This window comes from Trichosurus vulpecula, chromosome X (assembly GCF_011100635.1).
Source record: "Trichosurus vulpecula isolate mTriVul1 chromosome X, mTriVul1.pri, whole genome shotgun sequence".
Classification (NCBI taxonomy): domain Eukaryota; kingdom Metazoa; phylum Chordata; class Mammalia; order Diprotodontia; family Phalangeridae; genus Trichosurus; species Trichosurus vulpecula.
In genome coordinates this window covers 13,004-27,859 of record NC_050582.1, presented here as the reverse complement: position 1 = coordinate 27,859, position 14,856 = coordinate 13,004, and the positions used below count along the sequence as shown (strand labels likewise).

General features: G+C 53.8%; 2 protein-coding genes across 2 annotated transcripts; one reads left to right on the top strand and one right to left on the bottom strand.

The window, feature by feature from the left end:
- Positions 1-297: 297 nt before the first annotated feature.
- On the top strand, positions 298-3,087 carry RIBC1 (RIB43A domain with coiled-coils 1). Its single transcript, XM_036740138.1, has 6 exons — positions 298-447; positions 832-913; positions 991-1,335; positions 1,989-2,107; positions 2,473-2,867; positions 2,948-3,087. Exons 1-6 carry the CDS (start codon positions 331-333, stop codon positions 3,027-3,029), a joined length of 1,140 nt encoding a protein of 379 aa, XP_036596033.1. The 5' UTR covers positions 298-330; the 3' UTR covers positions 3,030-3,087.
- Positions 3,088-3,125: 38 nt separating this feature from the next.
- Positions 3,126-5,545, bottom strand: HSD17B10 (hydroxysteroid 17-beta dehydrogenase 10). The gene is made up of 6 exons (XM_036740137.1): positions 5,421-5,545; positions 4,843-5,007; positions 4,519-4,683; positions 4,159-4,287; positions 3,959-4,067; positions 3,126-3,439 (listed from the first exon to the last, which is right to left on the bottom strand). The coding sequence occupies exons 1-6, from the start codon at positions 5,451-5,453 to the stop codon at positions 3,249-3,251; spliced, it is 792 nt and encodes a 263-aa protein (XP_036596032.1). The 5' UTR covers positions 5,454-5,545; the 3' UTR covers positions 3,126-3,248.
- Between the last annotated feature and the right edge of the window lie 9,311 nt (positions 5,546-14,856).

The window sequence follows — 14,856 nt, the reverse complement described above, 5'->3', positions numbered from 1 at the left end:
TAGACAACGTGGCACCAATTATGGACAAACGAGGGTGCCACTGATCCACCGTAGAGAATCCCCAGATGCTTCTCCTCATCCCCATTCTCAGGAAGGTATTTCCTTACCGGTGTAATAGTTGTGGCCCCTGAAAGAATTTTAGTTCCTAAAAGGCAGAGGCTGTTTCATTTGTTCTATGCCTAGCACACAGGTATTTACTGTTTGTTGAATTGACTAGATGATCTCAAAGGCTCCTTGCAGCTTCTCTGATCTCAAGTACCAGAAGCTTGAGAATGTGCTATTGAGGTAGCTGAAAAGTTGCTAAGCACTCCTTGTATCTTTCTTGTCAGGATGTATAAGGTCGACATTCAACCGGAGCAGGCAGAGGCTGTGGCCATTGAAGCCCGGAGGAACCAGGAGAAACAGAGGCAGAGCCGAATCTTTAATGTTCGGGATCGAGTCATTGGGGTGAGCTTCCCTAAGATGGCAGAAGTGAACCCATTTGAGGACTAGAAATAGGCCCAGGCCCAGGACTAGAAATCAGGCCCAGGGGTGCTCCCCCCCGCCCCCGGCCAAGCAATTCAGCATCTAATCCTCTTATTTTGGAGAGACGGAGGCTGAGGCTTAGAGAGTGTAACTTGGCTGATGTCTCCCAGCCAGGTGGTAGAAGAGCTCAGACTAGAAACTGGGCCTCCATTGTGACTCTTTGCCCAAAGCTCTGTGGAGGGAAGGAACTGACCCAGTCTCCCCCGTCCTAGCAAGTGGAGGGTCGGACAGGGCCCATCCAAGTCCCAGCAAGCAGTTCAAAGTGGTGGGTATTGTGGGGTGGGACCACCCCATGATCTGTGGCAGGTGGATGTGGAAGCCCTGAACAGCCAAGTGCAGGAGCGGAAAAGACGAGAAACTGCTGAGCGGGCTCGCGAGGCAGCCTTTGGTAAGAGCACTGCAGGGGGGACACGGGGATGGTTTGGGTCCTGGGCCCCTTGACCACCAGTAACCCTCTCCTTCTAGATGCCAGCCGGGTCCAGTGTGACCTGGTGGCCCAGCTGCTGGAGAACGAGGAGTTGCAGCATGCCCGGCAGATAGCCCGGCAAATACAGGCCTTTCGTGAGGGGGAGCAGCAGCCCCAGGGCCGCCGAGACTTTGACCTGTATGACCCAGCAAGACTTCAGAAGGAAAAGGCACCCCGAGTGGGTGACCTGGACTACCACCGTGGGCCCTCCAGCATGCAGCTATTTGCTGGGGAAGACTCGGGCCAAGCTACCCGCCAGCACTTACAACGGGAACAGGCCCGTTGTGAATTGAGGTATCAGCAGGAGGAGCGCCACCGGCTTAGGAGAGATGAGAAGTACTTGGGTAAGTATGCCGCAGCAGGGCCAGCTAATGGAAGGGGGCACAGCCCCCTTCCCTCTGAGGGGAGACAGAGGCACAGATAAGGAGGGTCCTTTCCTTTTCTCTGTGGCCTCTGCCTGTGTAACCGCAGCCCTGCCCCCTCTCCAGCTACTCACTGGCCCTTTAGAGGGTTCCAACAGAGGTTAGCATCGTGCCCATTTGCTAGAAAGGCAAATGGAGGCTGGCAGATGCCAGGTAACTTGCCCAAGGTCACATAGCTACAAAGTGTCAGAATTAGGGCTCTCCAGGAATTGGTTCAGGAAGACACAGAGTGGGCCTCAGCTTCCCCAGCCATCCTCAGGCTCAGCTGAGCCCATGTGGCCACTAGGGGGCCTCAGACACTGGCCAAGGCATTTATTTACCTCTGTCTGCCTCAGTTGTCTCAACTATAAAAATACAGGAGAGTCTTCACTAGGAGCCCTCCGCTGATGGGGAGCTCACTCCCTTCTACTTTCAGCCGTTAGACCCAGATCTAGAGGCTCAGCAGCCCCATTTCCCATCCAGTCTCTTAGAGGCTTCCTGGTGTTTTTCATCTTCGTGCCCTTGGGGCTGAAGCCAGGGCCCTGCCCCAAACCTATCCCTGAGTGATCAGCAGATTCCTCCCTCCCTCCCTGCAGAGATCCTGGATGGCCAGAAGCGGATAGAGATGGATCTTCAAGCCGCTCATCTGGAGGGTTTGGAAGCCGTCTGCCGTAAGGCCATGAATGTGGCTGTGGCTGATTACAACAGGGCGCAGGTGCCACAGCATCCCCACCCCCACCCCCCAGGCCTGCACACGGGAACCCAAACTCTCAGAAACTGTGCTTGGGAGCACAGACCGGCTCCTCTTCCTCCCTGCTACTGGCATATGCCAGCCTGAGACTGCTTGGAACTGGCAAAAGGGCAGACCCTGCTGTAGGAGGGCTCCACACATCATACTCTGAAGGGGCCTCAGTCTAGGGAAAAGCATGTTCCCTGGCCTTGAAGAGGGCTTGGGCAAGGATGCCAACTTTGGGGCTGCATTCCACCCTAGGTCACTTAGAGGAAACCCCTTCCACGCAGCTCCCTTCGGGCAGTGGTTAGGGCAAACCCTAACCCTGAGCTGCCTCCCTTCCCCGCTAGGCCATAGAGGCTGGCGAACGGCGACGCCTAGCCCAGCGGAAGGAGCAGGATGACAACCTCACTGAGATCTACAATCACCTGACCAGTGACATGCTGACTGAGAACTCTTCTGTCTCTTCGAACCCCTTGGTCCCACACAGGGTGATCCTGGAACGCTGGAAGGGCATGACTCCTGAGCAAATAGCCACCATCCAGAAGGAACAGGCGGCCCAGCGCCTCGAGGCCCAACACCAGCGGCAGGCCGAACGGCGCTTAGAAGCTGAGTGGGCCCTCCAAGAGCGGCTGGCTGCTCAGGCCGCTTGTCAGATGGAACACGAGCAGCAGGTCCAAACACAGAAGCTTCGGCAGGACCTAGACGCATACAACAAGCAGCTGGCCCAAGAGCAGCGGGCACAGTGAGTGAGGAAGGAGGAAGGTGGAGGATGGGCCAGGGCTAGGGTGGGGGCCTGGAGTCCACACCAGCTTTGCCTTTCAGGAAGGACTATCTGGACAAAGTGGTGTACACCAATGAGCCCACGGCCTGCTTCCATCTCCAGTTCGACACCAGCAGCCGTTGAGCTGGGAGGCCTAACCCGGGCACTTGGGACCTGGCCAAGGGCAGGGAAGCTGAGCTTCTGTGGGGAAATAAAGTAACTTTGGGTATCCATACTGTGTCACTGGCATGTGCTATCCCACAGAGCCTAGAGAAATCACCTTTATTAGGCACCAGAGGTTAAGGCATACAAGGCAGAGGCCCCAGTGCCCCTGTTGCCAGAGGGAGCCCTAGGCCTTCAGCGTCAGGGCTGCATGCGAATCCCTCCATCCAGACGGATCACCTCACCATTTAGCAGGGGATTTTCTACCACGGCCTGCACAAGGTGGGCATATTCTTCCGGATCTCCTAGGCGGTTGGGGAAGGGCACCTGACGGGCAAGGAAGGAGCGGACCTTTTCAGGGAGTCCCAACAAGAGGGGTGTCTCAAACAGGCCTGAAAAATAACAATAGCTACCTTTTATGGAGTGCCTACTGTGTGCCAAGCATTTTACAAACAGGATCTCATTTGAGCCTCACAATACTCCTGGATAGGGTGCTATGGTTATCCTCATTTTATAGCTGAAGGAACAGAAGCTGACAGAGGTTCAGTGATTTGCCCAGGGTCACCCACCTTCAAGTTCTCTAAGGCTGCATTTGAACTTGGGTCTTACAGACTCCAGGCCCAGCTCTCTATCTGCTGCAGTGCCACCTAGCTGCAGTACTCCAAGACAAGTGCGTTTCCAAACTGGATGACCCAAGTTTGAGGCCTAGCTAGCCCCCTGTCCCATGAGTTCTGACTTTGGCCAAGTCCCTCCCTTGTTCTGACCCTCAGTCAAACAGGGAGTGGGACCACCTGATGACCTCTTTAGGGTACATTCTCCTCAATCCTCTGAGACCAATTTAGAGTTGGCTCATCCTGGGCCCAGCAGCAGGGAAGAAAGGAAGGGCACTTGGGGGGACACTAGAGCCCTACCTGGAGCAATGGTGACCACCCGGATGCCCATGGGGGCCAGGTCTCGGGCTGCAGGCAGGGTCATTCCCACAATGCCCCCCTTGGATGCAGAATATGCAATTTGGCCAACCTGGGAACAAGGTATGAAAGTCAGTTGGCTGTGACCAGGGAGGTCTGGGCTTCCGGGCTCATCATGCTGGAGAGGGAAGTGGCTGGCATACCTGGCCCTCGAAGGCAGCCACACTGGCTGTGTTGATGATAACACCCCGGTGGCCACCCTCATCTGGCTCATTCTTCCCCATCTCCCCAGCAGCAAGTCGGATCACATTGAAGGTGCCAATTAGGTTTACCTGGGGGGGGTGGGGGGGAGAAGAATTCAGTGGTGGTATCTTTGGGCTCAGATGACCTGGGTTTGAAGCCTGCCTTTGGCTTCAGTTTGTCCCTCTGTCGGATGAGGGGCTTTGTTGGATTTGTAGGCCCTAGGATCCTTTCTAACTCTTCCAGAAGGCAAAACATCAGAGAGCCAGGGGGTGAAGAGTCGGGATCCTGTGGGCAGGGCTCAAGGCCCACCTCTGACGCACCTGGATCACCTTCTGGAAGGCCTCCAGGGAGTGTGCTTGATTGTTTTTGAAGTTGTAAGTCTTGGAGGCCACAGCGATGCCAGCACAATTAACGGCAATGTCCACCCGGCCAAATTTCTCCCTGGTCAAGGTCAGGGCCCCCTGTACATCTGCTTCAGAGGTTACCTGGCCAGGGAGAAGAGGGAGGGGAAGCATCAGCTACCTGCCCAGGGCAGAGCATACCTGCCTTCAGGATTGTGGATCTCTCCCAACCACCATCAGCTGGGAAGGGGAGTGAGGTGCCCACCCTCCCGCCTAAAATGGGGGGAGCAGATGCAGACATACATCAGTAGGGGCGAAGGCACAGGAAGCCCCCAGCTCCTTTGCCAGAGCTTCTCCAGATGACTGGGGCAGGTCCACAATGACAGCCCGGGCCCCGTGCTTAAGAAGTCTTCTGACGGTGGCCTGGCCCAGGCCCGATGCCCCGCCTGTCACCACGCCAACCATGCCCTGCAGGAAGAGCTCAGTGAGAAATGCCCAGGCCCTCTCCAGGCTTCTGCATCATCGGAGAGAGGGAGGTTGGGATCTGGGAAAAGCCTGGTGATTTAGTGAGCTGTGTGGGAATGGGGGAGGGGGTGTGTGGCCCCCAGCAGTCTCCCCCCTCCCCCTCCCTGGCTAGGAAGGGAAGAGGGAGGAGGCAGCGGCGGCCACTCTGCCCGGTCCGAGTGACTGGGGCCAGAAAAGCTCCGATCACACAGAACCGCAGAGCTCCGGGTAAACCAAGTCACCAGGTGACTAGGCCTACGACGCGGCGGCCGAGCCGTAGGCGACACGCCCCCGACTAGATCGGGGCGGGGGGCGGAATCCTCCCCTGCCCTTCCCCTCGGCCAGCTGGCCCGAGAGCACGAGGCGATGCGGGGTACCTGCAAACTCCGAAGGGCTCGCGTGACCGCCATGCTCGAACTGCTTGCTGCCTGCCCTCGGCGCTCAGGAGCGAGGCAAGCAAAGGGCGGGAGAGGGGCTGAGCAGCCGGCGCTGATTGGGCCAGATCCGGGGCGAGGCGGAAGGGGGAAGGGCCTGAGCCCTTCCTGTGGCCCTCCTCCCAGCCAAGGAAGTCGCGGAGGCCCATGGGAGGGGGAGTGCCACAGGAGCCGCCGATGATTGGTCCAAACGTGGGCGCAGCCTCCGTGGCCCGACAACCTAGGTGCGGAATGGAGGAAAACGCGGAGGAAAATGAGTGATTGGGCCCGCTCCGCCCCTCCCTCCACCCCTCCCCCAGCCTCCGGACTCGCCACGAGGAGTCGCGAGCGGCCTGACCTTGGGGACCTTGACCCTGGCGGAATGGGGCCGGGGAGGGCCGATCCTGCGACATCCCGTTGATCCCCGCCCCGTCCTCTTGGCCCCGTGGTCCCCCTGAAGCCCTCCCTCTCATCCCCCTTCCAGTTTGGGTCCCCACTGCTGGTGGCCTTGTGCCTCCCCCCCCCCCAGCCACATCCTTGTCCAGGACACTCCTGGCCATCCCTGCCTCACCTTGCCTGGACTTGGGGTGTTGGGAGGAGCCTCCGCGTCTTTCTCCTCCCAGCGGCCCCCCCCTCCCCCCGCTCCCTTATCCTTCCAGCCAGGGATGGGGGGGAGGCAGCTGGGAAACCACGATCCTCCCCAAAGACAGTCGGATCCCCAAAAACCTTTTTAATTTTATGTCATCAAGATTGTTCATTTGACCTTCTGTGATCCTCTCTTTTCCGATCTGATGGAGAACTTTGTCTTTGTCCCTTTCATTTATTTATGATTGTCACCCTTTATGTCTAAGTCAGGAACTTATCTTGAGGTGATATGAAGTGGGATAGGATGTTAGGCATTGGTCTAATTGATGCCAGAGTTTTTCGCCTTTAAACCCTGTTTTCGCCACAGCTTAACTGGTATCTTTGGGTTTATCAAACACTAGGTTACAACGTTCATTTTTTCCTGCATATTGGGTATGCATAATATACCAAATTGTTTTGATGATCACTGCTTTGTAGCAGTGGTACTGCTGGCACCCCTTCCTTCACGGTTTTTTCCTCCCATTTATTCCCTTGAGATTTTTGACCTTTTATTCTTCCAGATGAATTCTGTCCTTTTTTTTTAGTTCTAGAAAGTAATCCTTGGGAGCTTAATTGGTAAGACACTGAACAAGTAAATTAATTTGGAATTGTCATCTTTATTTTACTGGCTTAGAGTGCCCATGAACAATTAACAAGGAATATTTCTCCGGTTATTTCGATCCGTCTTTATTTGTATGAAGAGCGCTTTTGTGATTATGTTCATACAGTTCTTGTGTGTATCTTGGAAGATAGACCCCACAAGTGTTTATTATAGAGTCTAGTTATTTTCAATGGAATTTATCTCTTCCTGCTTGGCAGCTGGTGGTGCCACCATACACAGAGCGCTGGCCCTGGAGTCAGGAAGACCTGAGTTCAAACCCAGGCTCTGACACTTAGCTGTGTGACCCTGGGCAAGTCACTGAGCCTTTGTTTGCTTCAGTTTCCTCAGCTGTAAAATGACAATGATAATAGCGCTTAGCTCCCAAGGTTGAGTGAGGATCAAATGAGCCACTTGCAAAGTGCTTGTTAGCCCAGTGTCTGGTGCGCAGTGGGTGCTATCTAACGGCTTCTGCTGGGTTTGTTGGTAACATGCCAAAACGCTGATGTTTTCTGTGGGTTTATTTTCTGTCCTGCAACTTTGCTGAAGTTGTTCGTTGTTTTGACTAGTTTTTTTTAGTTGATTCTCTAGGGTTCTCTCAAAAAACCATCATATTATCTGCAAAAAGCAATACTTTTCTTTCCTCTTTGCATATTCTTATCTCCTCTTTTTTTTTTTCATGTCTTATTGTTATAGCTATTATTTCCAGCACTATCAAATAATAATTGTGATAATAGCCATCCTTGCTTTACTCTGATCTTATTGGAAAGACCTCTAGTTAATTCCATTACAGATAATGCTTGCTCTTGGTTTTAGATTAAGTGCTATTTATCACATTAAGAAAAGATCCAATTAGTCCTATATTTTCTACATTTAAAAAAATAGGTGGTGTCATATCTTGTCAAAAGCTTTTCCTGCACATATGAATATGATTTTTGTTATTAATGCAATCTGTTAGGTTGATAATAAAATAAATATAAATATATAAAATTAAAAATAATAAAAACTATAAATAGTGGGGGATCTCAATGTATCCTTTTCAAACCTAGACAAATCTATCCACAAATAAGAAAGGAACAACCTACGTAGAATTTTAGAAAAGTTAAAAATGATAGACTTCTGGTGATTGCTCCATGAATACAGAAAAGAATATACATGTTTCACAACTGTGCACAGTCTCTTTACAAAAATTGATCATATATTAGGGCATAAGAATCTCACAAAAATGCAGAGAAGTAGAAATAGTGAACACAACTTTGATGGGCTGTAATGCAATAAAAATTGTATTCAATAAAAGGCTATTGAATAAAAAAAAAATTAATTGGAGACTAAATGATTTCATCCCATAGAGCAGGGCAAAAAACAAATCAGAGAAACAATAGATAATTTCATTAAAGGTAATAACAGGGAGACAACATTTAAATATTGTGTGTGTCAGCCAAAACATTCTAAAGAGGGAAAATTTGTATCTGTAAACATTTTCATCAACAAGAGAGAGAACACGCAGATCATCAGATGGAGCATGCAACTAAAAAACAACTGCAAAACCAACACGTTTTTAAAAATAGTAAACTCAAAAATACAAATGTTGCAAATCAAAGAAGAGATTAGCCAAATTGAAAGCAAAAAACTAATAAACAAAACCATTAGCTAATTTGTTTACAAAAAAGAGGAAAACCAAATTTGTATCAAAAATGAAAAGTGAATTCAAAACAAATGAAGGAAATTATTAAAAACCGTTTCCCCAATTATATGCCAATAAATATGACTACCTAAATTAAATGGATGAATCTTTATGAAAATATAAAATACTCAGATTAACAGAACAAGAAATACAAGATTTAAAAAACTCAATCCCAGAAAAAAAAATGAACAAGTCATAAATGAGCTTCCAAAGAAATAAATTCTAGGGCCAGATGGATTTGCAAGTGAATTCTTTCAAACATTCAAAGATGACCTGTAGAAATTAAAATATGCTAAAATGGACTGAGAGGCTCCATGTAACCCTAATTATAGCAAGATAGTTGTTGGATTGGAGGTTGCGGGTTTTTTGGACCACAACTTTCTGTCTCTGTCAGCCCCCAGCCATGTTTTACACAAGTGTACACACACACACACACACACACACACACACATACACCCTTCCCACTCTACCCCTCCCCTTACACACAAACATACACACACACCCGTCCCATTCTCCTCCCCCTACACACACCCCTCCCACTCCCCCCCCCCAAACAAGCTGCCAAACAAGCTGATGCTATCTGGGGCTGCATTAGGAGGGGCCAAGTTTCCAGGCATATGTAGGGCTGTGGTCCTCCAGGTGTGAGGTGATGTACAAGGTGGGGGATGGTGTTAGCAGAGAGAAGGGGACATATGAGATATTGGGGGGCGGGGAGGGGGTAAGTAGATAGTGAGGAGTCCAGGATGACATTTAGATTGATAGCCTGAGGGACTGGGAGGATGGTGCTGCCTTTGACTGTGATCTGGAAGGTAGGAGGGAGGGAAGGTTTAGAAAGATGAGGAGTTCCCTTTTGGACACGTGGGCCACAAGGACTCGCTCTCTGTAACTCCTGGCCCCTGAACCATTGAGATCAGCACACAAGAAATCCGATTTCCCAAGAGGACTTTGCAGAGGATGTGACTATTTATTTTTGGTGGGGGAAAGGGGGTCATCTAAGGAGGTCCGTACTGGGATGTGTCCGGGTACGGTCTTGCCCCTGCTCTCCTGGGAGAGGGGTCCTCTCATAGACATTGGAAATAGGAGATAAGAGGTGAGGGAGGGGAATGGCTTCCCTCCCAGCCAGTTGTAATGGTCCAGTCTCCACTTTGGCTGTAGACAGGATGAGCCCCCATGGAGGCTTGGGTGAGGCTGGATGGGTGCAGTAGCCCTATGCTATGAGGGACCCCAGCCAGAGGGGCAACAGTGGGAAGAGAGTAAGAGGGCCCCTGGCCCCTGCCCCTGCCACAGACATGACAGGGACAAGCTTCCCCACTGACTGATTGAGCAAGATGTGGTCAGTCTGGACAGAAGAAGTCTTGGAGATCCATGGGAAGTAAGGAGCCAGGAGGAAGGCGAGAGACTTGATGCTGATGAGTCCAGCCTGCCTCCAGGTTCCGTTCATGCCCCCTGAGCGGCACAACAGGGCACTGCCTGGGCCCATGAGATCCTGCAGTGTAAGTGCAGTACTGTGAGGCCTGTGCACGTCAGGCCTCTCTCCTGGCTAGAGTCCAGTTCCAACCATTGCCCCACCCCAAGCCCACCAATGGCAAGCCTGGCTCAAGTTCCTGACCTCTTCCTTCTTCCTCCTCCCCTCTGCTCCCAACCCTGGGAATGGACCACTCACCAAAGCCATTTGGAATTCTGGCAACCGGGGACCCAGGCAGACCACAGAGCTCCGGAGGCCAGGGAAGAGGTGGGCGCAGGACAAAGCGTCCTTTACCTGCACCTGGAAAGCTTGTGGGTACCGGTCTGTCTCACCTGCAAACAGCAGGGGAAATCAATCTCCCTGGCCCTGTGGCTTGGGGGCCAGTGGTAGGAGGGAGAATGAGAGCAGGAGGGGTGGGGCCTTATTGGTCTCCATCTTCCTAGGGCCATATTGTCCATTATCCCTTTGGACAAAGAGGGGAGCTGACCAGAATGTGGGATGGATGGGCCCTAGGCTCTTGTGGTTCCCCCTCGTTCAGGGCTTTTGTAGAGAGCCCCTCTCCTCACATCTCTCTGTCTGCCTCACCGCCCCCCCACGGGAGGGGACTGACTCCTTCAGTGTGTCAGGGCCTAACCCTCATTCCATGTCTAACTCTAGCCCTTTTCTCTCCGCTTCCATTGGAATGTGATGGAAAGCTCAGTCCAGGACCAGACAGGCGAGGTGTGCAAGTTCAGCTGGCCTGGTAGGGGCACCACAGTGCACAGAGCCCTGAATTCCAAGGTAGTGACCTGGAGCAGGTTGTTTCACCTTCATTGACCTCAGTGTCTTCATCTGTAAAATGGGCGTCATATTAGCCCCTCCCTCCCAGGGACCAATGAGATCCTATTTGTAAAGTGGGAGCTGTGGTTGTTATTAGCTTCAAGCCAACAGTGGAGGTGGGCAGGCAGGCTGGCTGCGGGGGGAGGGCTGATTACCAGAGATGGGCCCATTGACCAGAACAGGGACATTTCTTTAGCCGGACTCCCAAAAGGCAGACCCAAGAGCCAATGTTGTCAAGAGGGCTCCTAAAGAAAATTTCCTAACTGTTGGGCCTGGCCCAGTGTTCAGGAGGTGCCTGGAAAGGCAAGCTGGCTGCTGTCCTCCAGTGCTCTAGGGCTCCAGGCCATCACTAGCTCACCCTCTCGGAGTTCCCGGGCCCCCGTGAGCCAGCATTCAGCTTTGTGCATGTCCTCCACAAGGCCCACAGGGGCCAAGGGCTGGGTAGGCCCTAGGGGCTTCTGCAGGAGGATGAGAGCCAGATCATTCCAGGGGACCCCATTCACCGCCTGGTACTGCTCATGCAGGACAACACTGGAGACCCGTGCAGTTGTCATGTTGCCCCCAGGCTGTGGCAGCCCCAGGAATACTGCCATGTTCTCTGATCTCCTGTGATGGGACAAGAAGCAGTCCCAGTGTGCCCACTTGGGAGTTCCTTCTACCTCATCCCACCCCGCCCAGCTTTGCCCAACCATGGAATCTCTAAGAGATTTGGAGGGAACAGCTGGTACCTCCACCTCCCCTTCTCCAACAACATCTGGTTGGCTTCCCAGATTCTCCACCACATCTGATCCCTGATTCGCTATGGAAGCCTCTTCTCTAAGGAGCCCCCCATCAGCTAAGCGCTTACATGTCCCGGATGCAGTGGGCTGAGGTAAGGATCCAGGAAGGGCTGAGGATGGACCCACTGCAAACAGTGCTGTCACAGGTCACAATCAGAGCTTGCCAGGGCATTGCAAAGCGCAGCGAAATCCGATTCACCAGGGCTAGAAGTGGGCACGGTTGCACTTTGGCCAAGCTGATGGCTCAGCCTCTTCCAAACCCTGTCTTTGGCTTTCTGTGCCCAGCTCTCCCAGGAAGCCCTCCTCCACCTGCTTCAGTTTCCCCCAGGTCCAGGGCCAGGGCCAGGGCCAGGGCCCCTAGTAGGAGGAAGGAGGAAGTCACTCACCTTCAGGCTTGGGTAGGGAAGAGAGGGCAGGCCTGGGGGCAGGCCTGGCCCAAGGGGAGTGCTGGGGCTTTGTGGAGGCCCTGAGCCAAAAGCTGAAGGGATGAATTCGACTGAAGACATAGGGCCGAGTGCAGGCCTCATCAAAAGCAGTGAGGACACCCATCTGTACCCAGGGGGTCTCCTCCGGGTGCAGCTTTGGGCGGCACATCAGTGGGGCTCCCAGGTCTCCCTGCCAGGGGGGAGGTAGGAGGAGGTGAGGGAGAGTGCCTGGGAGGGCTAGACAGATCTATGGGAAGGTGGCCTGGGCCAGCAGGGGACACTTATCACCTTGCAGCTGCTCTGGCCCATCACCTTCTTGGCCTCCACACAGAAGGCCTTGGCGTTCTTCATGGGCCAATAGTGGGCACAGTTGCTGACCTCAACCACGTTGAGTCGCCTCTTCTGCATGGTGACCAGGTTCCCTGGATGGGATGGAGCAGAAGACACCCTCATCCTCACTGAGCCTGGAGTTTCTGAAAGGTACCCTCCTCAGGGTAGCATGAGACCATGACCAAAGGGCAGAGAACCTGCTTTCAAACCCTGACTCCACCATTTCCACCTGAGTGACTTGGAGCAAGTCCTTTGGGGCCTCAGGGTTGGTCTGCATGGTCTGAGGCCCAAAATCTTGAGACTCAAATGCTCACAGAACTCTTTGTATTGTAGCCCTATATGTCACTGTCTCATTGACCTCACCTACTAGTAGTGCCCATGCTCACCCTTGATCAGGGTCCAGCCAGGGACCCAGCAGTCATAGAGATGTAGCTGAGGCTCTGCTAACGGCTTCTCTGGGGACTCCTCGAGGCACACAGCCAAGGCTCTGGGCTGAAAACGCAAGGGCTCCCGGAGGAGGATCAGGCCCAGGCCCATGGGTCCTTGTATCCCAAAGTGTGGCAGGGCCCGGTGGATGCCCACAAGCTGGGCCCGAACCTGGTCTTCTAGGTTGATGACTCCTGCCTGGACCCGGGCCAGGCTTTCTGAATTGCGTCTACAGGCAGATACAAAATCCATCTGTGTGTGTGTGGGGGTATGTGCAATGTGCATGTGCTGGTGGTGGTGGGGCCCACAAATAGGGGAGAGTGTCCATCTTGGGTTCCATGAATGGGAAGGAAATGGCAGGGCAGAGAAGGGCAGGAATGAGGAGCCTTCTCTATGCCAATGATGAGACCCTCTGGGGCCCTCCCCTCACCTCACCCTGGATGTTCAGCTTTGGGGCACTCACATGATGTTGGCACAGCTGGCGGTGGTCAGGACCCACCACTCATTCAGGATGGAGCCCGAACAGAAGTGGGACAGAGAGAACTGTAGTGACACCACCCAGGGGAACTCACCTTCCTCTGCCTCCCAGCAGTTGGGGCACCGAGCTGCAAAGCCCGGCCGCATCCCACACTCGGCTGTTCAGAAAGAACGCCAGCCAGACTGAGCCCGGGGGTCTAGCTCTCCCACCCCTGCCCCACCATGACACACTGCAGGGCAGGGGTTGCCCCAGAGGGCTGCCCCCCCCCCCCAGCTCAGGGCACAGGCCTCCCAGAGGGCACACACAGGGCAGCCCTCCCCGCTTCCCCCCCGCCTCAGGCAAGACAGGTTGGGCTTCCCTCAGAGCTCTGGGCCCTGTCCCTCTGGAGCTCCTGCCAAAGGATGACCCAACTCACCTATCCCTTGCTGGGAGGGCAAGGCTGTCTGGAAGAGCCAATAGGCTTGAAAGTTGCTCTTCCAACCCAGGCCCAAGCGACACTGGGCCAAGGTCACCCTAAGGGGGGTGTCAGGCACAAGGTCACTGAACTGACGGAGGAGGGGGGAGGGGGAGGCAGAGGAAGATGAGAAGGAAGGCCCTGAGAAGGAGCTGCTTTGCTGTGATTCTGGCATTGAAGGGCCTGAGGGGCCCCAGGCCAATGCCTGCATGGCTCCAGAGAAGAAAGGAGGCTGAGTCTGAGCAGGGTCTGGGGGAAGTGACTGGAATGAAGGGAAAAATCTGGGGGAGAGGAAGGGGCCTGGATAGGCAAGGGAGCCTGAGGAGAATGGAGCCAATGAAGGCAGGAGGTAGCCCCGACTAGGAGCTCCTGGCAGGAAGCTCAAATCTGGTCCTTGCACTATGGAGTGGGTCAGGGCTCTGGCTGGAGCTGGGCCAGCCCAAGGGATGATGGCTTCAGAGGCTCTCTCAGCCACAGGCCCAGCCCAGGGGATAATGGCATCCACAGCTGGGGTTGGCAGAGCCCATAACCCAGCTGCGTCAGCCACCGGCTGAGGCAGGGGTGCAGCAGCGTCAGCTGGCTCACTCTGCAGCTGAGTCTGGGGTTTGGCAGGCTCTGGTGTGCGCTGAGGCCAAAGGCCAGCTACTTGTGCCTTAGACAGAACCCAGGGCCCAGCTGTCTCTGCTGCCAGTTGAGCCAGAGGCCAGGCTGCTTCTGATTTAGGGACCATCCAGGGCCTGGCTCTATCAGCTGCATTTGTTTTGGGAAGAACCCAAGGTCCAATAATATCAGTCGCTGACTGGGTATGAGAGCCAGCAGTTGGCCGAGTTTGGGGTCTGGCTGCATCTGTCTTAGAAACACTGGGGAATCTGCCTGTTTCAGCTACCAGATGAGATTGTAATCTAGATGCCAGTGGAGTTTTAGAGAGAGCCCAGGAACCCATGGCGTCAGCTGCCAGATGAGGAGTCCGGGCTTGTCCGGCTGCCCGCTGAGGATGAACCCAGGGTCCAGCTGGCTTCTCAGCCTCTTGAGTCTGGGGTCGACCTTTATTGGTACTCAAGTGAATCTGGGGCCTAGCCACCTTAGTGGCTGACTGAGTCTTTGGTCCAGTTGTATGCTCACTGTTCTGAGGCTGGGATCTGGCTTTGTTGGGAGCTGAGTGGGCCTGATCTAGGGCCGGCTCATGGACAAGTTGAGGAGGCTTGGTTTGATCCCATGATGTCTGCACCTGGGGCTCTCCAATGGGAGGGAGTGCCAGGGGCTCAGCTAGGTCGTTGGGGAAAAGCCAAGTGGCAGCTCCAGGGAGCTTGGCATCCAA

What these genes read in the sequence shown, in the direction of transcription:
- HSD17B10 (XM_036740137.1), bottom strand. Translation starts at nt 5,453, where the DNA reads ATGGCGGTCACGCGAGCCCTTCGGAGTTTGCAG. An exon ending in CCTTCCAGAAGGTGATCCAG is followed by an intron (nt 4,288 to 4,518) that starts GTGCGTCAGAGG and finishes CACCCCCCCCAG; the next exon opens with GTAAACCTAATTGGCACCTT. An exon ending in GGTGGTCACCATTGCTCCAG is followed by an intron (nt 3,440 to 3,958) that starts GTAGGGCTCTAG and finishes GTTATTTTTCAG; the next exon opens with GCCTGTTTGAGACACCCCTC.
- RIBC1 (XM_036740138.1), top strand. Translation starts at nt 331, where the DNA reads ATGTATAAGGTCGACATTCAACCGGAGCAGGCAGAGGCTGTGGCCATT. An exon ending in TTCGGGATCGAGTCATTGGG is followed by an intron (nt 448 to 831) that starts GTGAGCTTCCCT and finishes GATCTGTGGCAG; the next exon opens with GTGGATGTGGAAGCCCTGAA. An exon ending in CTGATTACAACAGGGCGCAG is followed by an intron (nt 2,108 to 2,472) that starts GTGCCACAGCAT and finishes CTTCCCCGCTAG; the next exon opens with GCCATAGAGGCTGGCGAACG.